The 24,607-nt window shown below is 40.8% G+C and overlaps 2 protein-coding genes across 9 annotated transcripts in view; both read left to right on the top strand.

Moving 5' to 3' along the window:
* Window positions 1-1,282: 1,282 nt before the first annotated feature.
* On the top strand, window positions 1,283-14,351 carry tmem154 (transmembrane protein 154). 3 transcript variants are annotated; one of them, XM_042094235.1, is made up of 9 exons: window positions 1,283-1,466; window positions 2,365-2,409; window positions 2,721-2,768; window positions 3,008-3,055; window positions 5,864-5,995; window positions 8,817-8,871; window positions 11,295-11,371; window positions 11,804-11,850; window positions 13,423-14,351. In XM_042094235.1, the coding sequence occupies exons 1-8, from the start codon at window positions 1,409-1,411 to the stop codon at window positions 11,836-11,838; spliced, it is 498 nt and encodes a 165-aa protein (XP_041950169.1). In that variant the 5' UTR covers window positions 1,283-1,408; the 3' UTR covers window positions 11,839-11,850; window positions 13,423-14,351. The 3 variants fall into 3 exon arrangements, with proteins under 3 accessions (XP_041950169.1, XP_041950163.1, XP_041950156.1); XM_042094229.1 differs by having other exon boundaries at window positions 1,284-1,466; window positions 5,822-5,995; window positions 13,426-14,351; XM_042094222.1 differs by having other exon boundaries at window positions 1,285-1,466; window positions 5,822-5,995.
* A 1,633-nt stretch (window positions 14,352-15,984) lies between these two features.
* fbxw7 (F-box and WD repeat domain containing 7) overlaps window positions 15,985-24,607 on the top strand; it is a 132,261-nt gene continuing 123,638 nt past the window's right edge. For all 6 annotated transcript variants that reach the window (XR_006032192.1, XR_006032191.1, XR_006032190.1 and 3 more), the window contains exon 1: window positions 15,985-16,475. The gene's annotated coding sequence lies outside the window, so the exon portion shown is untranslated. The remainder of the gene's footprint in view (window positions 16,476-24,607) is intronic.

The following is a 24,607-nucleotide window of genomic DNA, read 5'->3' as shown; positions in this document are numbered from 1 at the left end:
ATCTGGGGAAGGGTACAGAAACCTTCCAGAATGACGACCTTCGCTTCAGCACTCCACCAATCAGGCCTGTATGGTAGAGTGGTCAGACAGAAGCCACTCCTTAGTAAAAGACACATGGCAGCCTGTCTGGAGTTTGCCAAAGGGCACCTGAAAGACTCTCAGACCATGAGAAACTAAATTTTCTCATCTGATGAGACAAAGATTGAACTGCGTGACTGCGTTATGTTTGGAGGACACCAGGCACCGCTCATGCCTGGTGTCCTCCAAATCGTCAGGATTGAGGGAAAGATGAATGCAGCAATGTACAGAGACATCCTGGAAGCTTAGGCAGCCAGTAGGTTGTAGATCAAGTGTATTAGGTGTGATAATGACTTATCTGTGGTGATTTTAATTTTCTACATAAGTTGCTGTTAGATTCCAGCATGAACTAATCAATACAAAGGTTGCATGCTGTCTTCTCTGTAAAATATATAGTGATGTGACGTGCCATTAAAATATCTTTCGAAGTCATTACTAACTTCAGTGTCCAGAAAGTTCCATTTAGTCAGTATATAATATTTAGTTATTGTCACATATATTGTTCACATAGTTATTGTTTCAGAAAGGTAACATTGAATATGACTACATTTGTATTATTTTAAATTTTTAATCAAAAACCTTTTTAACTATATCTTACATTATTCAGTGGGGATTCAGTATGGATTAGTGTAACATATATGATCTGTGTGTCGGCACATAGTCAAAGGAATTTAAATCTAGCCATTTCTCAATCTTAAGCTACTCTTTGCTTTTTGTTTGTAAAGAAAGATACGTGATACTAGTTATCACTGCTAATAGTGCCGATTTAGATTTCTGTTAAATGTGTGCCAAATACCATCACTCATTTTCTGTATGTTTGTATTATTATTTGTGGAGGTATTCATGTGGCGCCACTGAGCAATGAAGTTTCATTTCACTCTTCAATGTGTTGAACAAATATTGTATATCCAACTTTCATGCTTTTGAATAATACTGAATAATACCTATAAAGATACATTGTTCTCTTATTTATATTAGCTTACTTTCTAATATACTACTCCAATAACCCTTCAGAGACTCTGTGAAATCTGTGAAAGACTGTATGCATACCTTTCAAGAGGAATTTGTTGTCACAGCTAGTTGGAGAATGGTTAGACTTGTGGCTACAAGCTCTCTGCTGATTGCATCACACCTGAGACAGAGTGAGAGTGTGAGAGAGCACAGCAGGGAGGGGAGTTTGTTCATCCCCTCCCAAGAGCTCTGTAGGTGAGTCAAAGCTGAACCAGGAAGCAGGATGTCACGAGAAAGAAAGAAAGAAGCTGTGTGGCGATGGCAGTTCATGTCTACAGCAGCTGTGGGTAACTAGCAACAGCTCCAAGGCCACTGGGAAATGGCTCCAGCACAGATCTTGCTGTTCCTGGCACTGACAGCCAGCTTGACTGAGAGAGGTGGGTGCTAGCAGAGACTGACCCTTTTAAAAGCTTTCTCCATGAGCCAAAACACTCTTCCTTTTCTGACTTCTTTCACTTCCTTTTCTTTGCTGACGATCAAACAGGTGAAGTGAAAGTCAGTTGTAGAGTCTGATGTTATTAATTTTGTTGATGGACTGTTCTTGATAAACCGTAAAAAGTGAGAGGGCCTGTTATTCGTTCTAACTCGTAGCTAACACATTTGATGACACATGGAAAGTAATTGCATGAGGAAAGGTTACACAATTATGCATCAGATGAGCTGTCTTGTAATGTTCTGTGGAAAAACTCCCTTGTCAAAAGTAGCTTCCTTAACGCTGAGACTTGACTTCCTAGGGAATATGGTTGGTACCAAACATTGTAACAATATGTTTTTTTCAGAGCACACTGCTATATCATTAGAATTCACATGGACTGTTGACTTTTGAAAGTTTGCCTGTTTGCCTGCCTGTGTTGTTACTCTTCAACGGCTCACGGCATTGCGTTGTTATACTTCCTGTGAAAACAATTCTGTTAAATAACTTTTTATTTTTAAGTCTTCCATCTCTTGTCAAAAAGAGACATTCAGACAAAAAAACATTCATGAAGTATGAGGGGGCCACATCAGAACTACAAATATAGGTAGTAAGTATTTGAAAGCACAGTGCATTTAGACGTGTTTTTTAAACGTTCCATTAGACAGTAACTCTCGGACTGATAACATCTTAACATTGTAAGATAACATCTTTCAGCAGAGCTGTCACAGGCCTAGGCACAATGGTAGAACGAGTCAGCAAACCAGCATGTATGAGCTATGCTACTTCCCCTATCTAGCTGCTTTCTCAGCTTACTCTGTGAGAAATTCTTTCAAACTGCTGATGTGCAAATTTGATTACAGTGCATTGTGAGGAGGAAGACCATGAGAATGCTGAGGATCCAACTGGTAAGGCTCTTACCTCATCTCTAAATATTTGCCACACTGGTCCTACATAAAAACTATTGAATGTTGATCAGATTTCGTCTTTGCACAATGCAATAAGATTATTTGGTTCATTTGTACACATGTCTATCTCACATGTCCCTGTCTGTCAAAATAACTGGCAAAGATATTTTGTTGAGTAGGCTTAAGCTTCTTTTGATAAATACAGCACCCTAATAAAGACATATAGACACTTATATTACACTGTATGGGGAATGGTAAGTCGTCTAGATTTCATACTATCTTGAAACTCTTGTCATCTTGTACTCATCCAGAGGCTTCTGCAATAGAGACGTCAGCGCAAACTGAACCAAGCCCGTCAGGTAGGAAAGAAATGAGATCAGTCTGCAGATTAACATATCCAAGCACTGAGCCCAGCAGCCTACACTTAAAACAACTCTAGATGAAAATGACCATCAGATCAATAATTATCATGATCTCATGGTGCAAAATTCTTGAGGTCATTTGTCTTTGTATCTGTAAACAATCCATTGTTTTAATACAGTTGATAATGTATTTTATACAGTCCATTGTCTTAATACAGTTGATAATGCTTTTTCAGTTGAAACACTTGAAGACGACGAGACCCCAGGATCAGGATTATCACCAGGTATATCAATTGGGCAAAAATAAGCTTTTACATAAGCTTTCATAGAAGCTATTTGACAAAAAGGCCTCTCAAGTTTACATTATATTTCCTTAGTCCCAGATGGCCATATCACAGTAGCTGATCATGTTTGTCCATTATTTCACACTCATCAAGCAAATCACACAAAATAATTTAATGGCCTATGTCTGTCTCAAAACGTATGAATGCTGAGTGTCATGAATATCTAAATAAACATGATAAAGAGTCAGTAAAACTAGTTGTTGTAGAATAGGCTATGCAGTTATCAATGAATGCCGTAGATATACAGACTGATTAAAACAAGACCGCTTCTCAAATCTCAATTGAGATTGAGAGCGGGTCTGGAAAGGCTTAATTGACTTACACCTTCCAGGGACGTAACAAGCAGTGAAATTAAATATAAATTGTTGCATTAAGCTCTTACTAAATCATCTCAGAAGTGCAGCAAACACATCTTTCAACAAATGTTTTAAATGAAGTTGTTTATTCGATTCCAAAGAAAATACATGTCCAATCTGACCCTGTTGCCATCAGTGTAGCCACTGCATGTGTTAAACGCATTGCTCTATCGGTCATCATATAAAGCCCACCCCATGCTGGTTAAGAGATTTTTGAAGAGAAGAGTTTTTGGTGATTTGAAAACCGGCGTCAACAGGTTCCTTTCTAGACGGACCTGCAGAGCAAATTCAAATTTGCTAACAGGTTTGTCTGGGCTCACCCAGGCTAGTAGATATAGTGTTGTGACCATTCCCTGAAAAGTGATGTCATTTCTGTGCTAAACTAGTATATATATACACTGTATTGCCAAAAGTATTGTGTCACCTGCCTTGACTCGCACTTATGTGACCTCATTCTTAATCCATAGGGTTTAAAGCAAAACCAATGAGTTTTTTGTACCTTAAAATGTTTCCAAAATTGTTTCAGTGGTTCATCAACTCGTAACAGGGTGAACGGCATTCGCTTCGCGACCCTCTATTGCTATAACCACACTATCGGATCGGGTAGCGGATCTGTAGTTCGATGGAATGAGACTACAAACTACAAATTTCACTTGCTTCTGATGTCACAATACATCATACTTTCATAAAATCATACTCTACCTTGTTTGTAGACATTGTTATTTCCAAAGCTGGTGTTGGATAAACAAATAGCGTGGAGGAAAAGTGCGTTGGTGTTGCTTTAATATGACGTCAGTCCACCCTTTGCAGCTATAGCAGTTTTAACTCTTCTGGGAAGGCTTTCCACAAGGTTTAGGAGTGTGTTAATGATCATTTTTGACCATTCTTCCAGAAGTGTATTTGTGAGGTCACACACTGATGTTGGACGAGAAGGCCTGGCTCTCCACTCTAATTCATCCCAAAAGTGTTCTATAGGGTTGTGGTCAGGAGGCAGGCAGGCCAGTCAAGTTCATCCACACTAAACTCTACCATCCATGTCTTTATGGACCTTGCTTTGTGCACTGGTGCAGTCATGTTGGAACAGGAAGGGGCCATCCCCAAACTGGTCCCACAAAGTTGGGAGTATGGAATTGTCCAAGATCTCTTGGTGTGCTGAAGCATTCAGAGTTCCTTTCACTGGAATTAAGGGGCCAAGCCCAGCTCCTGAAAAACAACCCCACACCGTAATCCCCCCTTCACCAAACTTTACACTTGGCACAATGCAGGCAGACAAGTACGACAGAGTTTGGTGTGGATGAACTTGACAGCCCTGCGCAGAGTCCTAACCTCAACCGACTGACATCATATTAAACTATGGATTAAGAATGGGATGTCACATAAGTTCATACGCGAGTCAAGGCAGGTGACACAATACTTTTGGCAATATATTGTATTAAATGCTAAAAAAAAATGTATTTATATTTGAAAAAAGAACTTGTGGCATGTAAGGGATTTTATTCCCCATGTCAATTTGATGTTATTGGGATGAAAAACCAGTAAAAGGTTGATGTCAAAAACTACTCCTGTAGGCTACCACATGAGACCCAGAAGTCTCCATGCTGCACAGCTGTTTGCATATTAAATGTTAGATGAATGAACGTTGACACAACTTTACACTCTCATGTAGACTGCTCTGCGCTCACAATGTTGTGCAAGTGGCATAACATTGCTTGTTACGTTCCTAAGAATCACACCTTTGCTCAGTTAATGCACTCTTCCATGGTAGCCTTTCCTTATTCTCCAAACATACTGGAGCCTGTCCATAGGGGTACCTCACCTGACACAGCAAGACATAGACTTGTTTGGTGGTTTGCTGACACCCAAACCTATCTGACATGACTAATCCTCATAAAAGAGCCAAGAGGAGCTGTGGCTCTGGTTCTTCTCCTTAGAAGCTACCACAGATCAGCAGAATTGCAGCAGGCTCTCTGGCCCCTATTATACATGTGCACTTCCCAGTCACAGAGATGCACTTGGAGTCACAAAGCCACAGGACAGCTAAAGCTGATTTTTTTACTCCTGTATTTTATATTTCTGTCATACCTATTGAATAGAAATCTGTTACCTGTGATCACTGAAGTGATTGAAATGTAACAGATGTCCAAGGGAGGGGGAGGCAGAAAACAGTTACTGTTCTGATTACTTTTATGTTAGACCACTTGGTGGCTACTGCTCGTGAGAAAATAAGACAATGGGAAACTAAAGACATACAGTATATATATTTTTTTTAAATATGCACTATGACTAATAGGAAAAAAATCACCAAAGATCACTGAGAAAATGGTACACTACTAACCGTTCCTACTTCTAGAATATGGGTTATCTGAAGATAGAGTGAACGAACCTCCCACAGAGATGCCATCGACTGAGGATCTGAGCCCAACCATCATCATCATCCCTTTGGTGGCAGTTCTGGTCATCATCAGCATGGTGGTGGCAGCAGTGATGATTAGTCGCCGGTTGAGAAGAAAATCTGCTGGCTCCGGTAAGACACTGATAACAAAAAATTCCAGGGTCCAACTTTGAGCGGCAGTCACAATCACTTAAAGGGATGTGTAGAATTCTGTAGGATTTCAGTTATCATGAACATACCATTAAAGGAACACGGCAACGTTTTGGGAAATAAGCTCATATTTATTATATAAAGCCCACCCCATGGATAAGTGATTGGTTCCTGTTTTTTTTTGTTGTTATTTCGGAAAACAATATTAATTGAAAGGGCCATGTTTTGCTCCATTTTGCTACAAGTTGGTCGTGGCATTTTTGATCGAAACGCATGCAATGATGTGCAATAGGCTTTTAGAAAGAAAGTTCAGAAAGTTTTATCTTGTTTGGGGGGTGTGTCAAAGGGTATGCTCCTCTGTGCACAATTGCATGTGTCGAAGACGTACGTCATTAAATGCCACATGCCGCGTTGATGACTCAATTCTCGCCACGCACCGCACGTGTGGGACACAGACACAAGACTACCCGTTATGCCTCGCAATATTTGAACTCAGCCCACACTCTTACAACGAATGTGTTGTCCCTATCTGGACACAGAGATGTGTTAAAAAACAACGCAAGTTGTGTTATTTTCAACACCTATTGTGTAACAATTAAAAAAGGAAACAACAAAAATTGTGTTGTCCCTATCTGGACACAGAGATGTGTTAATGTGTTAAAAAAACAACGCAAGTTGTGTTATTTTCCTTTAATGTGATAGGACAGTGGAGAATGACTGGAAGCGAGTGGGAGAGAGTCAGGGTGGGATCCGGAAAGGACCACTGGGTGGGAATCGAACCCGGGCTGCCAGCGTACGGTGCAGGTGCCCCAGCCAGTTGCGCCACGGCTGGGGCCAAGTTGTGTTATTTTCAATATTGTGTAACAAATATAAAAGGAAGCAACACAAACTGTGTTGTCCCTATCTGGACATAGAGATGTGTTAAAAACAATGCAAGTTGTGTTGTTTTCAACACATTTGTTTTTAGTGCAGATGGACCTGCAGAGCAAATTCAAATGTCTTCGCAGTCTCAGATTCATCTAACTTCACCTGGGGCTAGCTTTGCTTCAGATAACTCTGCTGGATTCACGTGTACAATAATCACAGAAAGGGTCCAGTTGTGCTCACAGGGATAAACCATGTGACATTTTTGATACTGTGTCATTAATGTCTATAGGCCACAACGTAAGATAGATATATGCACTAGGCCTACATTGCTGGAAATATTCTTGTATGGAAAATATACATAGCCTACATTGTATATTACACTTTGACTAGTACTTATCAGGGCCAGTTCTGGCCTACTACATTTAGATGGACAGGTAGAATAGAAATAGCAAAGCAGTCAAATTGGATCAAAATTGACAAACACAAACACAAAAAATCATTACTACCTAGCTCGAGTTGCTACAGCCAACAGCCAGGGATATGTATGTAGTATTTCTGATACATGTATTTAGAATAAGTATTTAAAATACAAAATAGTATATTGTCATTTGTATTTTATTTTGTTGAAATATTTGCGAAATTTTGGTAAATATTGACAAATTTGGCTTCTTTTGGTAATGTGAGGACATCATAAAAGTGCAAAACAATGAATGCAGCCTCTGACTGGTTCTGACTTGTAATTTGCCCGAGTTGTTGTGATCAGAATATTGAGATTTAGGAAGACGATTCAGTGCAAGCTTAGTAATGTGTAGGTTGCTCTCACACACACCAACCTCAAGTTTATTGAGAACTCTAATCATCAGTTTCTTGAGAACTTTAATCATCCAATTGGAATACATGGAACAATTTATGTGGTTGCCCTGCAACAACTTACAAGTTACTCATCTGGCACTGAATCATGTTCCTGAATCTCAATATTATGATCACAATAAGCATGGGCAAATTATTCATTAAATAAAAATGGGGCCCCATTTATCGCCTAAAGCAACACAACATTTTTATTTAATGAATAATTTGCTCATGCTTATTGTGATCATAATATTGAGATTCAGGAACATGATTCAGTACCAGATGAGTAACTTGTAGGTTGCTCACACACATACATTGACGATGTCAGAGACTTGTCATTGTCAGTTAATAGTGAAAGTAATTAACTGTGTATAACTGTTTTGTCGTTGACAATTACACCACGGTGAAGTTAGTTTCACTTTGCCAGTGAGTTCAAACAATAGATGAGTGCAGATGCGTGTAGCTATACTCTGCTAGGATTTAGTAAGGCATGGTTTAGTGGAAAACCTGTTCCATACAGTATTTTCATTCCATTTTCATTGGCTTGAAGGATTTTGCGCCCAAAACACACCCATGACTGATTAAGAAACATAAGAACCACCTTTTTGCGCCAGGTGCCCGACGTTTGATAACGTTAGATAACAAAGCCACCCCCGGTGTGGACTGGGCAAACCCCTAAGCTATTCGCCAATGACCATGCGTTTTAGATCGCTGAGATAGGGCCCTGAAGGTGTCAAGTTCCCTTTATTTGTTGTGATTAAGGGGGTAATTTAAGTAGCCTATATCTTAATTGTATTTTAAGGTGTTAATTCAGAAATTCCTTTATTAAGGGGAGACAATAATGAGAAATCGAAAAAGTAAAGGGGTAAATTCAGTAGGCTTTTCTCCTTAAGCGATCTATGCACATTTCTACTTAAACTACTCAAGGTCAATAGTAAGGTACTTTTAAGGGGTGAAATTAAGGGGGTTTGTTTCGTAGTAAACATTGTAGGCATTTGGTGCTAGAGTAGGCTATTTGTTATTCCCATGTGGACCTCTGAATGTTATCTCAGAAACAGAGTTCTAACACATTCATTTTATGTTCCAGAACCTGTGCAACAGGATGAATACTTGGATGCCTGTGAGGGTGAAAAAGTTCCAATGTAAGTATCAAACTGTAAAGGAAAGTTCAGCTAATGACCTAAAGCTTAACATTTATTAGCCAGCCTCATTTCTTATAAAGACATATTTAAAGCAACAGAATGTAGAGAGAAGGGAAAGAAAAGACTAGGCCTATGTAGTTGCCAAATTTAACACTACAGTCATTTAGAGTTCAACACTACACTCTTAAAATGTGTTGAAATTAACACAACTTGTTTAAAGAGTGTAGCTAGCGTAAACAATATCAGTCCCCGCAGACTGTTGTTATAATCAGCAATATTGCGAGAGTGAAAACGAAGGGCAACGTGTCCCTGTTAATACTGTACAGGTATATCCTTAAATTAATTTTTTAACAAAAAATCGGCATCACCATTAACCCTGGTCCCCCTTGTCTTTCAGAGTGACATCCCTCCTCTCACATCTAATATCTGATATTACGAATATAATATATAATTCCTTTAAGGAGCAGAAAGACCCCTCCATCTGAAAGAAGTAATTGAACATTGGCATGACATGAGGGAGATATGTATTTCTTCACAAAAGAAATATTGAATAGTATGGATTGAAAAGAGGTCATAGACCAGACATGATAGAATAGAGATCAATAAAGAACATGGACAACAAGATCATAGATCAGGATTTGGCTCTAAGACAGATTGGGAAGAGATTCAGTTTGCATTTTCAGGAACACATTGGGTCGAATTTAGATAGATATCTGATATTAAAGATGGGTCGGCTATTCAAAATGAGTCCACTTTAGACTGCATGCATGAAGTGAGTGATTTGTATGTGTATGATATATTTCATACACAATCTGGCAACTTGGAAAATGTCAGACAAACATAAAAGTAATGGCCGAGGCCTATTCATAGTAAAGTTTAATGGTCATGCAAATTGTGCAAGTTTACCTGGACTTGGAGAAATAACAAAAGGGCAGGCAGGAGTGTCAGTGCTAAATAACTTGGTACCCAGGTCGTGAATTGAGAATTGACGGAAAAGGTTATTCCTACATTGTGTTACTTCATGCTTAGAAAGCCAGGCTCCTGTTCCCAGAGGAGAACCTTGTCTTATTAGTGACTTTAAACCTGTGGCCTTAAAATCAGTCAGATTGTATGACTCTATCACTTAGACTAGTAAATAAAAGTCTCCATAATTTTAAATGTCTTAATGTCCAGTTTACAAGCTCTCTTTGCATGTCTCTTAACCCATTTACTCTTAATATGCCTGCTAAAAACGTCTATAGAATCCTATGGCATTTTAGACTAAATAACCTTATTTCCTGAGGGTTTTCTGAAAAAATACTAAGAATTGTCAACGTCTACCAAAACCTTAACCACTGAGTTTGACAGACAAGGGGACTATGGGGATTGTTGTCTGCAATCCACAGGCACTAAAAAGTCATTTTCTGCCTTTTCTCGGTCAAATTAGAAATGTATGCTACTATTCTACTACATATATGACCCACTTTCAATACATATTCATGTCTCCACTGGTGGAATGTCCCTAATATTTAAGCCTCTGTACACCTAGAAACATGAAATAAAAAGCATGCTGCGCTACGCAGCAACCAGCGGGAGAGTCAATGCTGCGCTATGCAGCAACAGGCGGGAGATGGAATGTTGCGTCGTGCAGCATCCAGCAAAAATGGGTTAAATAGAGACTCCGTATAAAAACATAAAAATAGCTTTAGAATCACATGAACAATGAAGTACAATATATTGCTCTATTTAGCACACTATCTTACAAAGCATGAGCAGGACTGCAGTATACCCACTTAAAAAGCATCACCATCAGTATACCCACTTAAAATAGGCAAGAATAGGTATTACCTATTGTACCATTTGGAATTGATCACAGTATACCCTGTCTGGGAGTGTAGGCCTACAGCAAAGGAAACCTATGGTAGAACTAGCAACTCATGATTTTGTGATTTCACATGCCGACAGGAAGTGTTGCTTAGCTTTCTCTCGTGTACACACTCACATGTTACAAAACGTTTTAACCCCCCCCCCCCCCCCAAAAAAAAAGTGGATAACCTCAAGTTTTAGAGAAGTGGTAAGTCTTTCATGTTGTTTCTAATGCAATAAGTCTAAACGTGCATGTGCATCAGTAGTCAGATGCGCTCAGGGCCTATTATTTTTATTCCAATTTTTTATTCTAGATAACAGAATAAGAGCAATAGTCTGCAAGCACAAATATGTTCTTCTTTCCATACTTATCCAGAAATAGAAGTTACTAAAATGTTCATATGTGATCCTGGATTGACCATTTTCAGAATTGCATGATTATATTAATCCAGCTCATGCATATTAGTGAAATCAGTTGGACTAGGGTTAATCATGTACATCTCAACTCAATATTCAAAATATTCAACAATACTACAGTGAACTAACGTTTGTTAAAAGGCCAATTTGTTTCTACCCAGGCCCATGTTTGAAGATGATGTTCCTTCTGTGCTGGAGCTGGAGATGGAAGACTTGGAGAAATGGATGGTGAAAGATGGTATGTTTATGTTATTTACAATGACTATGTCCGAACTGCCCTTTAAATGATGGTTGCCTGGATGATGAGCACATAGAAAGGTCTTTTAAATTCCTCTCCAGCCTCTCTCATTTCCAAAGATTTCAACCAGAATGTAGAGGAATTCAAACTTATTACATAATACTATGAAAACATCTTCCAAAATTATGAAGCTTGTTTCGGGATTTGTGGAAAGGACTGAGACGGTCTGGACATCTGTTTCAGATGCAGAACAGACAAGTTTGCAAATAACCCATAGATGGCACCATTGTGCTTTATACTAATTGTGCCTGTTTTACACTGGGAAAATGGGCACGGTGCATCCGTTACTTTGTACAACTAAGTACATGCGTACATTTCTTTTCTGTTTATCTACATATTTCTTTGTTTATCTACATATATTTGTTTCATCAGGTGGTGGCAGCAATTTGAACTCAGGTCCAGTATAGCTGGCGAGAATGGTGAGAATTTGTGTAATAAGCACATCTTAGACAACTGCATGTTTTATCCTTTTCTAATCAGTTAGCCATTGTTGACATTATTGAATTTATTTAATGATTTACCCAAATTACAAAATCTAAAATATATGTCACTTAGAGACTCTGCAAAGGCCTTTGTGTTTATAAACTTCCACTTTCCTCTAAACATGTCAGTAATACAGAGTGTGGCATCACAATTAAGGTTAATGAATGGTTTTGGCCTTTAAGAAACATTATAATATATGTGACTTGACTGTCACATGCCAAATATAAATTTTCACATTTTATGACCTAATTTGTGCTCTCTGATGCGGAAATTGATCAAATGTCCATTTAACAAAAACATGCTGCATGTTTTGGACATCTTGGCCTAGGCTTTCCATAAATGTTTAGGGGTTTGGACAACAGCAACAGGAAAACAGAGAGTGTGGTATATCACCATTTGAAATGTTCACATGTCAGTTTTTGCTCTTATTCACCCTTCTGTTTTCTCACAACTTCTTCACAAAGAACACCGAATAGCGGCTAGTGACTTGCTCCTTCCAACGTTGAATGCGTAGCAGAAGGCCCAACATCTGTTAGCCATTATGTGAGGCATGCGTGGCAGAGTTGCCCAGTTCAGGCTAGAGTGGTCTGCAAACTAAGTAGAAGTTGAGGAAGAGGGTGTGCAGTGAACAGTGTAAGCGTTACACCGAGCAAGTTTCCCAACATTTTCTGCCCGTTTAGCTCCAACTCTATGGGCCACTAATCAAATTTGAGATGAAACAAACAACATAAAAAGCAGAAATAATATTTTGTCATTTTTGTATATCAAGGTCTTTCTGCCCCCATCACACCCACACCCCACCCCCATCCCCAACACACACACAAAAAACACACACACTTACATCATCACCGTCATCACCTCACATACATACAGCACACTGCTTGCAATAGTAAGTCCCTTTACCATACTTGCAGTACACTGCCCCCCCCCCCCCCCCCCCTACATACATGTACACAGCACATTATTTAATCAGGAAGCTTCTCCAACACACATCCCCAACATACTTACAGCACACTGCCCCCCCCCCCCCAATACACAACACATTGTCTCATGAGGAAGCTTCTCCAACACACATATTGCACACTGCCCTCTTCCCACATACACAGCACACTATCCCATCTCCCCTGTCATTCCCCCAACACACACACCAAGACCCCTGGCAGTTGGGTTAGCCCCTTGAGCAGTGGATCTGCCCAAGGTTTCTTCCTTGATAAGGGAGTTTTTCCTTGCCCCTGTTGCTCTTGGGTGCTCCTTGTTGGTGCCCCCCCCCCCAATCCCAATCCTCCCCCACCTTTCACCCCAATCCCAATCCTCCCCCCACACATAAATGCACAAATAGGCTGACACCAGACATAATTTCACTGCATTTCTTACATGTGACATGCATGTGACAATTAACTTCCTTGTATCCTAGAATATTGAAAACACAGGTCCCTTTACTGTATTTCTATGTTGTATTTTGTTTTGATGATCTTGCTCATATATCTGTTTTTTTTCTCCACATGAAGTAGGGATGGAGCTTGTGACTACTGCCTTTTCCTTGTCTACCAACCTTGTTAAACAGCTCTGTGGACCAGCACAGGCAGACACTAGGACCACAGGAACCACAGTCCACAGGCACCGGACACTGCTCACATGAGGCCTTTATCACCCGTGTAAGATGGGTGGATGAGCGCATCGTGACAATAATGCTTCTTTTAGCAATGCTGTTTTGTCCTCACATTTCCTCAGAACATTTTTGTTTTGTCTTTGTGGCATACTATTTCATTCCAATTCAATTGGTTGTGCTTACCTGCGCACAACCATTGATAATGGAATTAATTATATAGAGAAAAGTTTCATAGACCAGGAGTGGGCCCAAGGACCAGAAGTGGGCCTTACTGAAGCAAATATAGCAGTGATTGAAACAAACATCAGTCTGTTACCGTGTTCCACTCGTGCACATATGTACACCTAACCACTACATCACTGCCGCAAACCAGTTTGGAATGTATATGTCTTTGTTGTTCCAAGTATGTGGATAGATGTGATTACAAAGAATACTAATGTGAAGTCTGGTCTGCAGATTGTTGGCTAAGAAGCAGTGAATGCATCACAACCAAGCAGCCTTTGTGGTCAACATATGTCCCAAGCAAATGGGACACCTCTGCAGTTTTTACCATTTCAATGTGTTGAGTTCTATTTGTTAGCATCACCTGTTTCCAAACTGCAACAATGTATTAACTATTATTTAAATAGATGAAAAGACGTGGCTGATGGAGTACAAACATGAACATATTATATGGCTTTGCCGTAGCCAATTGATGTAAATACTGAGAAAATATAAACTATTCTATAGGGTGTTTTTTTTTCTTGTTTTGGTTGTACTTTGATACATGTCACATCACAGAGGCTTGCTTTTGAAATTGAAATAAAATAAAAATAGTATTGTATTTAAGCCTTTTTTCTCTGAATATGATATACTTTCAGAGAAAGTATGAACATACATTGACCTAAAGGACACAGAGCCACTGTCTAGTCTCAGAAGCTCAGAATTTGGGCAGAATTCCTTCAAGCTTGATGAAGCCTGCCATTTCACCCAACTGGTCATGTGAATTCCTTGTATTACCATTGTTGTTTGAAGTTGCTGTGATAGAAACTGGTCTGCTAATATAGTGTGACCTGCACAAAGACTCTCTGTCAAGTCACAGATAAACTCAATATTACCGCTGGCCATTGCGGGGAACTAATGTAACACTTCAACCCATGCGGCCGTACATATATTTGATATTGTTTTCTCTGATTTATGAGGATGACATAATAATAACGTACAATTAAGAAATGTGCTACAAGACATCCAAATATTAATCACCAGTATTTTGTCAAACCATGCATCTACAACTCACCTCGTGGTCACTCCACTTAAACAGATCACCAGGCTTGCTGTGGCCAATCCCATAACTTCCAAGCTTGTAGGCTAGAGATGCTACACTAATACAGCAAAAAAAGGGGGAAAGGCAAAAACAATGTAAATTCACGCCTGTGGAGCAGAGTATACATTTTTTATTTTTAGCAAACACTTCATGTCTGCCCAAGGACATTCTTTGCATATGAGCACACTCTGCAAGGTGTCTGTTATGAACACATCAGTTGTGTTGATAATCCCGTCTCAGGGGCTGCACAGCGCCTTTGGTAGGGTAATGGCCTCAGCATCATGCACTGAGACAACAGTGGCTATGTAACTGTGTATGATTTGCTTCCTTCATGCTTTCCATTGTCAGCATATTTTGTCAGAATACCATCAATAGCTCAAGGTAATGGTAACAAGCAAGAATTTGCTTTGGGCATCTAAACCAGGAAAGAGAACGTCATAGGCTATTCAGCTTCTATGTGACTGTTGTCTTGAGTCAGACAGATATGCTTCAAAATACATTCTTCACTCCTCGTTTAAGCTTAATTTAAGACTTCCTTAGCATATAAGATCTCCTGAATACCTATGGCTACATTGTTGACAGCATAAAACAGCTGAAAATATGCACATCATTTTAAAATGAAGAATTAGCTATTAAACCAAGCTTGAAATGCTAACAGATCATATGCAAAATGATGGTCATTGAGAAGTTCTGAAAAGCTCTCACTTTCAGTCAGTCATGTTTGGCTTAGTTTTGCCTTCTTGTAGGCCTATAGGCTACTGCCATTTTCATTCTTATCACTTTGTTCTCAGTGATAAGATTAAACTAGTCTCTGCATCTGCAATAGCTTACAGATAGGCCTAGGCTCTGCCTTAACAATCTTTGCCTAGACAACATGCAGTAGCCAAAAGGGAAGTAGCATGATCAATATGATCCAATATCAAGTTCACCTCTGGATCAAGACAGCTGAGACAGCTGGTCTCTGATTGAAATTCATCATATGCCCATGACTGGAATCGTTATGAATATGATCTCATTTAGTCTAGTAGGCCAAGCTTGCTACACTATGTCTGGTTGTCCATTAAAACAATCCACGACCTTGTTCCACTCAAACCAAGCTAATATGTTGTCACAGTGTGGCGACGACAGGGATGAAAGGGGAAGCACTTACACATCATCATCTTCCTGCGACACTGAGTCCTCTATGTGTGGAGAACCCTGTGGAACAGTAGAAGGGCTATCTGTGGCAAAGAAACGAGCGTCGCGGATTGAGACAGAGCCGAGGTTATGCTATCAACTGTATCTGTTGTGAGGGAAGATCGTGAGGCTTTCTCTTGTGGACGACTGCACGCAAGCAGCGTTCCTAAGCTGTTGGTGTAGTCACATACACCACGGGACCCAGTAGGAAGGTAGCAAGTTAGATAATTGCAAACCATCCCTAGAGATAGCTCTTTGAAAGATTAGCTAGCCTGTTGGCTAACGTAGTAGGGTTACCCAGCTAACGTTGGGCTACTGCTGGGGAAATACGACTCTCAAAGAGAGAGAGAGCCCGGCATCCACAGCCTCGAGTTCTGCTTCATTTGGGCTTAACGACGTTCTACCTGAGAGGAGGAAATACAAACCGATGATAGAGGGACCTTGTCATTAGACGTCACATTACATTTTCTGAGGTAAACATCTGTAATGTTTTGTGATTTGGTATTATGTTGGTATTGTTGTAAAAGCTAACTAGATGGCTAATAAGGTTTTTATGTCTCGGGGTCTGAAGCTGCTCTTGAATGTGGAGCAATGCTTAGGGTGGCGAATGAGTGCAAGCTAGCTGCTAGCTAGCTAGCTAGCTGACAATTTTGTGTTGCATTCACACCTTGATTGTAAGGTTCGTCAGTCAACACAGTGTGCAATATCAGACTGCCCTTTACCATTCAAAACAATGTGCACCACTGGGGGAGACTGACAGGTTTGCTCGAGACTGATGTAAGTTAACGTTACAGTTAAAGCTGCTAAGCTAGTAGCTACCTAGCTAACAAACAGTCACATTGAGCCCAAGCTAGCACATCCTAACCAGCCATAATATTGGCTAGCAAAGAAGTTGGCTATCCGTTACAAACACTACCACCATTAAAAGTTAGTCAGCATTAGTTAACGCTAGTTACACATGTGTATCCGCCAGAGATACAAGATTTGTCTTTAAGCGGAGAAACACTCATGGATTAAAAAAAAAAATCGATTTATTCATCAGCCATATCTAGCTTGCAGGCATAACTTATAATAGCTATCATAGGGTGTCAGCTATGCTAGGCGGCTTGCTTAAGATCTTACAAAAGTTGGTCACGTAGTTTTTTAGTTGTGAATTATCACATAAAACATCATCGCTGATAAATCTCGTGAACCATATCACTATAAATTGGCTTAGCAATTCTTACATGGCTTTATGGTGGTTACGGAGGCTAGCAAGAATAGTTCCTGCGCGAGTAACGTTAAATGTTTTAAGTCAATGTTACCCAGCTGTCCTGTAAATATGCTTCGTAGCGATAGTAACATTTCGGTAGTATAGGTATTCACTCCCAATACTTTGCGGCTGTATTGTTCCACATACTGAGGAATGTCATGCATTTTCGTTCGGAAGTTTGCATTAATGTGTATCCTATTAAAATCAGCGTGAAACGGTTCGCCAGAATTACTAGCCACATAACGTTACAGCCTGAACTTGAAACGGGTGTTGCTAACGTTGGTTTAATGTACGACAGACTCCCATTGCGTGTAGGTTTGAAATATAACCCAACGTTGACCCTAATTTTACTCCGTTTTATTATTCCATGGTCTCATTCAACCTCGAGAGACGCCAAGATTTGGAATGGGAACTGAAAAGTCGATTTAGCATCAAGGAACACAAGCTCAAAACTTCGAGCCCATTGCCCATACATTGTTGTTGACATAATGCTTATATTTTTAAGAGTTATGCCTTGGTAAGGTTTGGGAAATAATTGCAAATGTTGTACTTTTCTTGCGCAGTTTTGTTATGAAAGGAAGTTGGGCATTATGCAACGAGACTGACCCTGTTTTGAACATGTTAAAAGGTTATATAGCTAGTGAAAGAACTATGGTCCTCCTATTGGCTACTAATAATATGTCTGCATACAATAAAGACCATAATGGCATCATTTTAGCACACGTATAGTGCCTCGAATTTTGAGCACAAGCTTATATGCTGCTAAACGGTTGTTTTGCGCCACGGGTTTCATCCCTGCGTACTTGAATGCTCCTAGGAATACAGTGCGCCTTACTTGCCACTTTAGGCTAGACATGTTCCAGTTAGACACACATGAAAAATTCTTTCATAGATGAACACTACTCAGCCATTGTGCAGTCCGTCATTGATGCATTAAAGTGTGTATTGTGTAACGCAGTGTTTTCAACCACTGTGCCGGGGCACACTAGTGTGCCGTGAGAGATCATCAGGTGTGCAGCAGAAAATTACCCAAATGTCACTCACTGGTCCAGAAAAGCAACTGTTGCATCAAAGAATTTGGAAGAATTATAACCACATGCTCTCATTGATTGTATGATTGCACTATTTGTGGTATGCAGGCATTGTACAACAGGGGCCCCATATCCAGTATTCACAGAATCATCACATATCCAGTTCATAACAACATTTAAATTAGATATAGTCACCTACAAATGAAACAGAGGGCGCTTGTTTTATTGAGCAGGTCTTGCATAGAAGCCATAATAAGGCCATATCTGTGTATTATTTGAAATTTTAGGCTATGGTATGTTTATTTTTTCTTCACACAGGATGTTAGTGTGCCGTGTGACATTTTAAGTGTCAAAAGTGTGCTGTGGCACAAAAAAGGTTGTAAAACACTGGTGTAACGCAACTGTCTTTGGGGGCTTTCTTGCTATTTCAAACTTACTTAAAAGTTTAAGATTTACTTTCTGTCTTGTCTAGTCATCTCCTCTATTAAAGTGACAATTGTGGAGGAAGTGGAAATGTTATGAAATCTGCTGCACTAAGATGACTCTATGACTTGTCTTGTGTAAATGACATGATTACTCAAAATTTGTGCTTCACATGCTCCTATCAATTATCACTGTGAGGTTCATTGTAACATCCCTTAAAATTTGAATTAGTATTTTGAATGCAGCCCACATTTGTTTTATTATGTGAGAATTACACTCATCACAGTTGTGTGTGAGCAGAACAGTGTGGTCACTTGACTAAATAGGAAGACTTATGGGAGGAAATTGGTCAACTCGGGTTTGTTTTGTTTGTGGAAATGTAAAAGTATGGCTTCAGAAAGTAAAAGTGCTGCCATGAATTGGTTCTGCCTGAGCTTAACACAGGTGATTTCACTAATAGACTATGTGCATGAAAGGCTCTTCCTGTATGCTTATTTATTTTTCTGGTGGAGTGTTAACTGTGTTGTAACGGCATCTTCTGACATATTCTGCTCCTTACAGCTTCACTCCGACACTGAATATCTTGTTTGTCTAATAATAATAATTTTAACACATGCATAAATCCTTCTTTATCGTAACATGCTGATTCCGTAGTGCAACACCCAACCTGGTCCGTGTAGACACTAATTACGTTAACAATAGCATCAGGTTCGAACACACCTGGCTCCACCGGAAACAAACAAGCGCACAGAGAGCCTTTCCTGCCTTTTAGCTGATCTTCCTGGCTTAAGAGTTGTGCTAATTAGAATTTTAGTTGATTAACTGAATGGTTGGAACCAAAATGTGGCAGGACTTACTTTCTGAAGCCGGACTTTTACACCTCGGTTTGTTTGCTATGAGATGGGTAGTCCCACCCTCTCACCCAGTCACACAAATGGGATTGATGAACCAATATGGCAGTTCCCTCTTAGCTTGGCCTCCGCCTGCCTACGTACTTCCGCTCGATTTCTTTTCCCCGAAGTCAGAGAGTATCCAGGCTAGTTCCCTCTGCCTGCGATCAAATATAAAGCCAGAGCCCTGGGGCCTGTACTACGAAGGGAGCTTAACCTACCCAGATGTAACCCAGGGTTACTTTGTTAAACCAGGGTTGACAAAACCTGGTTATCTTAAGTGGTGTTAATCGGTACTACGATGCTGATTATGAAGTTGATTTGTTGAGCCGGGGTTAACCTGTGCGCGTTCACATAAAAGGGGCGGGTTGCAGCGCAAGTCACCACTTTCAATGATGACGCGATGACCTTATTTTACGGATGAGGAATGCACAATTATTATGCCAAGTTATGAGGAATTAAAACCCACTCTACGACAAAAATCAAATACGTCGGCAGTAACCAAAGCAAGGCAAAGCGTTGGCAACGTATTGCAGATCGGGTAGATGCCTAAAAGTAAAGTTTTATTTCCACATGTTCTTCAAATATGTGTTACGGAGGATTAATAGCTTGCGGAATGTCTGAAATGAGTTGAAATAATTAAATTGCCTATTTTGAGTTCATAGAAATGCCTACAGATGCAACACAATTTAGAAATGGGCATATTACAGTAATAGGATAATTGAATGTTTAAGTAGCCCCCATTGACTGATTTAGTGTATGCCTAATCCTGTGAACATTTCAGATGCAACACCATTGCCAAACGCACATGGCAGCAGGTGAAAATGAAACACAAACACATTATTCAGAATAGTAGCCTAGGTTTATATAGTTATAGCTTGCATTAATATTTCTTAATTATTAAAACATGTAGGCCTAGCTTATAGCCTTCACTTGGCCTCTGTTTTACAGCTAACAAGAAACAGGTGTCTTCGAACACTACTGTAGGAGGAAAGGCACCAGCGTGTTTTACAGTAGCAGAAGAGTTGGCCATCGCAAATAATAGTGGAAGGCCGATTATGGAGGGGGTTGAGGGAGGCATTCGGTCGGATTCTGGTGCTGTGGAAATGTGTAGCCTTTATGTGCATGCAGGGTACAGTATGACATTCAATTCAACAAGTTTGTTAAAATGGTGATTTTTATTTATTAGGCCTACTGTAGGCTATGTCCGATTTATTTTAGGCTATTCTTGCTCAGATGTTCAGCATACTGTAGGCCTATGTCCGATTTATTTTCGGACATACTCTTGCATCACCGATTGAATACATGAATGTCCACGTACGGGCATTGCTATGAGACGTCTTCCTAGATCATCTGACAAAGATAACGAATTTCCTCGGCTGACAATCTATATCTTCATAGAGAATATCGTCCTGGTAGGCTATATATATTTTCTGGCGGTCTCTAAAACCGTGTTCTATGTACTGGTGCCTTGATCAGGGTGTCCCACTAAGGGGCTGAATATGTATGTTATGGGCAGAGGTAGCTGTCACATAACACTCTCATCTGATTGTGAGTGTTATTTTACAAAAGGACTGGCTTTCATGTGGTCAACCATCTATCATAGGCTTGTTCCCCACCCTGTGCTGTGGCTGCTACGACACCTTCTGTTGTGCAGGCTGTAGCCCTGAGTGGTGTCACTAAGCGCTTTCAGACATACGTGTAAGACCGGAGGTTCTGCCGATGTTAAACGATGGGGCCGTATATCTGAACGACATAACCGGTCATGTGGAAGTCCGAATTCACCCGGTGTTTATACTACTCCCCCCCCCCCCCCCCCCCCTAGTATTTCCTCCGGACATTATGTAAATGTGCTGTGTCTGAATGAAGCGTAAGACATGCGGTTAAGATCACAGCTAGTGAGAGGGCGTGTTGGTGACGTTTCTTTCGTGCGTCCATGTGGTTAGATCTGACTTAAATGCCAGTGTTATGATGGAGTGGCATAATGCTGTCCAGAAAATCTCCGACCTGGAAAGATGCAGATATCACGGAGCTACTGTCCATGAGGGCATACAACATTTTGATAGAACACATGAAGGTTATATCTGAAAACGCTTACTGAGATGTTTGCAGCCGAGATATGATTAGCCAGGATAGCCCAGTATTTGACCTACCCCTATGCCTGCGTAGTAGAGACTATAGGTCTCCTTTGTGGTTGATGTAGCCTAGCCCAGGTAGTCCTGAACTAGAAGTGAAATACAGTGAATCAGCAACTGTAGTTAGGCTACTCATTCAAGGTTTCAAGGTTAAAGGCATAGATCTACTAAGGCTTTTTAAAATGACTGTCAGTTTAAGTGGTGTAACTCCTGGCTGTATGCATTGCCATTGCCAGTGATTTACTCTGTTGTGTCAAGCATCCCGGTTTTATTGTAAGGCAAGCCCATGGTCTTCTAAGCTTGGTTCCTTGCCCTCATTTCATGTCTCAGTTCTCATAAACTGGTCAAAGAGGCAGCTAGAGGGGCGGCTTGTTTTTGCCTGGCAGCTTAGATCTCCGCTCCAGCCTCAGCACTCCTGTGTTGTGCAAGATCTGGTGTGTGTTTCTTCGAGGCATTTTCAGAGCTATTGGGAAACGGCTACAACTGCAGTGCTTGTCATCTCTGTACGGTTTGTTGTGACACAGAAACACTTGAATTGAAGCATAGATGATATGTCCTAACTTATAGCGATTCACTTGATTTCACCTGTTAGTGTGGGGCTGTTTGGTGTCGGTGTTTGGACTTGGTTTGACATCTACTTTTTTCAAAACTATTACTTCAAGCTATGTTGTTCACTTTAGACACTAGATGCTTAGTGGCTTGATATTTTTGATGGTGTGTTTTTACCTGTAGTGAAGGGTTGTGTATTTTTTCGCCAGAGATGCATGGCTGAATTCCATTTGAAGAAGGATAATGCTAGGGAAATGTTATTGGAAGAAGCTATTTAACTGCCAGCGGCACCTAAACTGTGAACCATTTCCAAGTGTGTTTGTGAGGTAAACTCTCTAAACCAGTTATTACAGTTTCAGGTGGTGTCCTTTTGTGATCCAAGCATGCAGATTCACCCCCCACCTCCACCACCACCTTCATTCTTCCTTGTTCCTCTGAAAACCGCTGAGAGGCCGGAGTGAATCTCCTGTCTGCTGGACTGTTTGAATAATTCAGTGATCTGCGACTCGGCTGCTGCTGCTGCTGTGGTGTGGGGCTCTTGGTGTAACATACATACACACACTGAATGTATCTTTATTGCATGCCAAAGGCCAGTCGAAGGAAGCTGGGTTTTACACTGATTTTGCATTCATGAGAAGTATGTGAGACATAGCATCTGTGCATTTTAGATTGGCAGATTTGTGTCTTTTGTTCATGTAGTAAGACAAGGTTATTAAGTCATTAATATTTTCCCACGACTTTTGGGCTGCCATTTTGGTGTTTTACGTCATGAAGACTTAATATGATCCCGACATGCCTCCCTCCAGGGAGAGCCGTGTATGCCAGCAGCTACATTCAACCCTGCTGCTGAAAAGAGAAAGGATCTGAATCCAACAGCAGGGTGCCATAGACATCGTTTCAATTCTCTGTTTGGGAATATCTTTCCATGTCTCTGACAGACACATGTTGGGCCCCCTCTACTTTAGGTTCTAAGGTTCTGCCTAAAGAGACCCAGCTGTGGAGAGACACCTGTGTTGTTATGCCCACCTAAAGATACCTATAGGGATTACTTACTCAAAAGCTTTAGTGATTGGAGGAAGACAGTGATGTACTTCAAGAGGAGAGCCCCTGCACTGCACTGTCCTCTGGCTTTTAGAGTGCACAGTATTTCCTGTCCAGTTTCGTCTCTCCTTTCAGCGTCTCCTCTGTTACGGTCCAGGGGAGCGTCCGCCTGTGAACCGGCCGTGTGTGAGTGTGGGAAGCCTCTCCTGTCTGTTCTCCGGCAGGGCTTGCCCCTATGCCCTCTGCTTGCTTTCCTCTGGGAGCCAGAAGGGATGTGCGCTCAGTTCCTGACAAGCAGACAGGCGGCCACGGCCACAGCAGCAGCCCAGATCTGTGGCGGAGGGAACGCTGAAAGGATTCTGCTTCCCTCCCCTCCCCCACCTTTACGCTCCTCACTGCAGCCTGTCTTGCTCTTCTGCTCTTTCACACCCCTTGCTCAAACACAATCGGACTCTCTCTTTCTCTTTCTCACACACACACACACACACACACACGCACGCACACACAGGCACGCACACACACACAGAGCGCTGCAGGATGCTAAAAGAACCCCCCACCCCCTTCCCAGCAGAGTTCTGTTCCCGTGGAAACATTGTTTTCTGAATGGAGGCCATGTAGGCTGGTCAGTGTTGGTGCAGCCACTATAGTGGTGCCATAGTGCCTAGGTAAGGGGTGAACATATAAAGAGAGCAAGGCAAGTTCCATGTCAACCAATTATGGTTGGCGGTTTTTAATGGTAAAGTGATGCACAGTGCTAGCATCTTGAATTCATCTGGTTAACTTCACCATCACCATGTTTAATTTGGCACTTGTGGTTGTACCCCAGCCTTGCATCCTTTTTCTGAGGAAAGAGGAAAGCTGTTTCTGTGTAAATCTCAGTGCTCAGTGCTGGCCCATATTTCTCTCACCCAGTGAATTATTTAATGCTTCTCAAAACTCAAGCGATAAAAGATTGTGTGTGTGTGTGTGTGTGCGTGTTTGTGTGCGTGTGCGTGCCACGTTCCTTAGTGACCATACATTCTAGGTAAGGCCTCTTAAGGAGAAGCACCTGTCTGTCAGGTAAGGGCTGCCAACCCCAGCAGATCAGTCCTAGATGCAGTCATAGAGGGCTTGTGCCATACTCTTAATTCTCCTCTTCCCAGTGTCGAGCTTCTACTGACGTTTTGCTCACTGCCTTTGATTACGTTTCGCAGCAATTCATTGACTCTGTGTATTGTAATGCATTCAATGAGAGATGTTGAAATATCAGCTAGTTGCAAAAAGAATTAACTAAGAGTAAACACA

This window comes from Alosa sapidissima, chromosome 1 (genome assembly GCF_018492685.1).
Source record: "Alosa sapidissima isolate fAloSap1 chromosome 1, fAloSap1.pri, whole genome shotgun sequence".
NCBI classification, from domain to species: domain Eukaryota; kingdom Metazoa; phylum Chordata; class Actinopteri; order Clupeiformes; family Clupeidae; genus Alosa; species Alosa sapidissima.
This window is presented reverse-complemented; position numbering and strand designations above follow the sequence as displayed.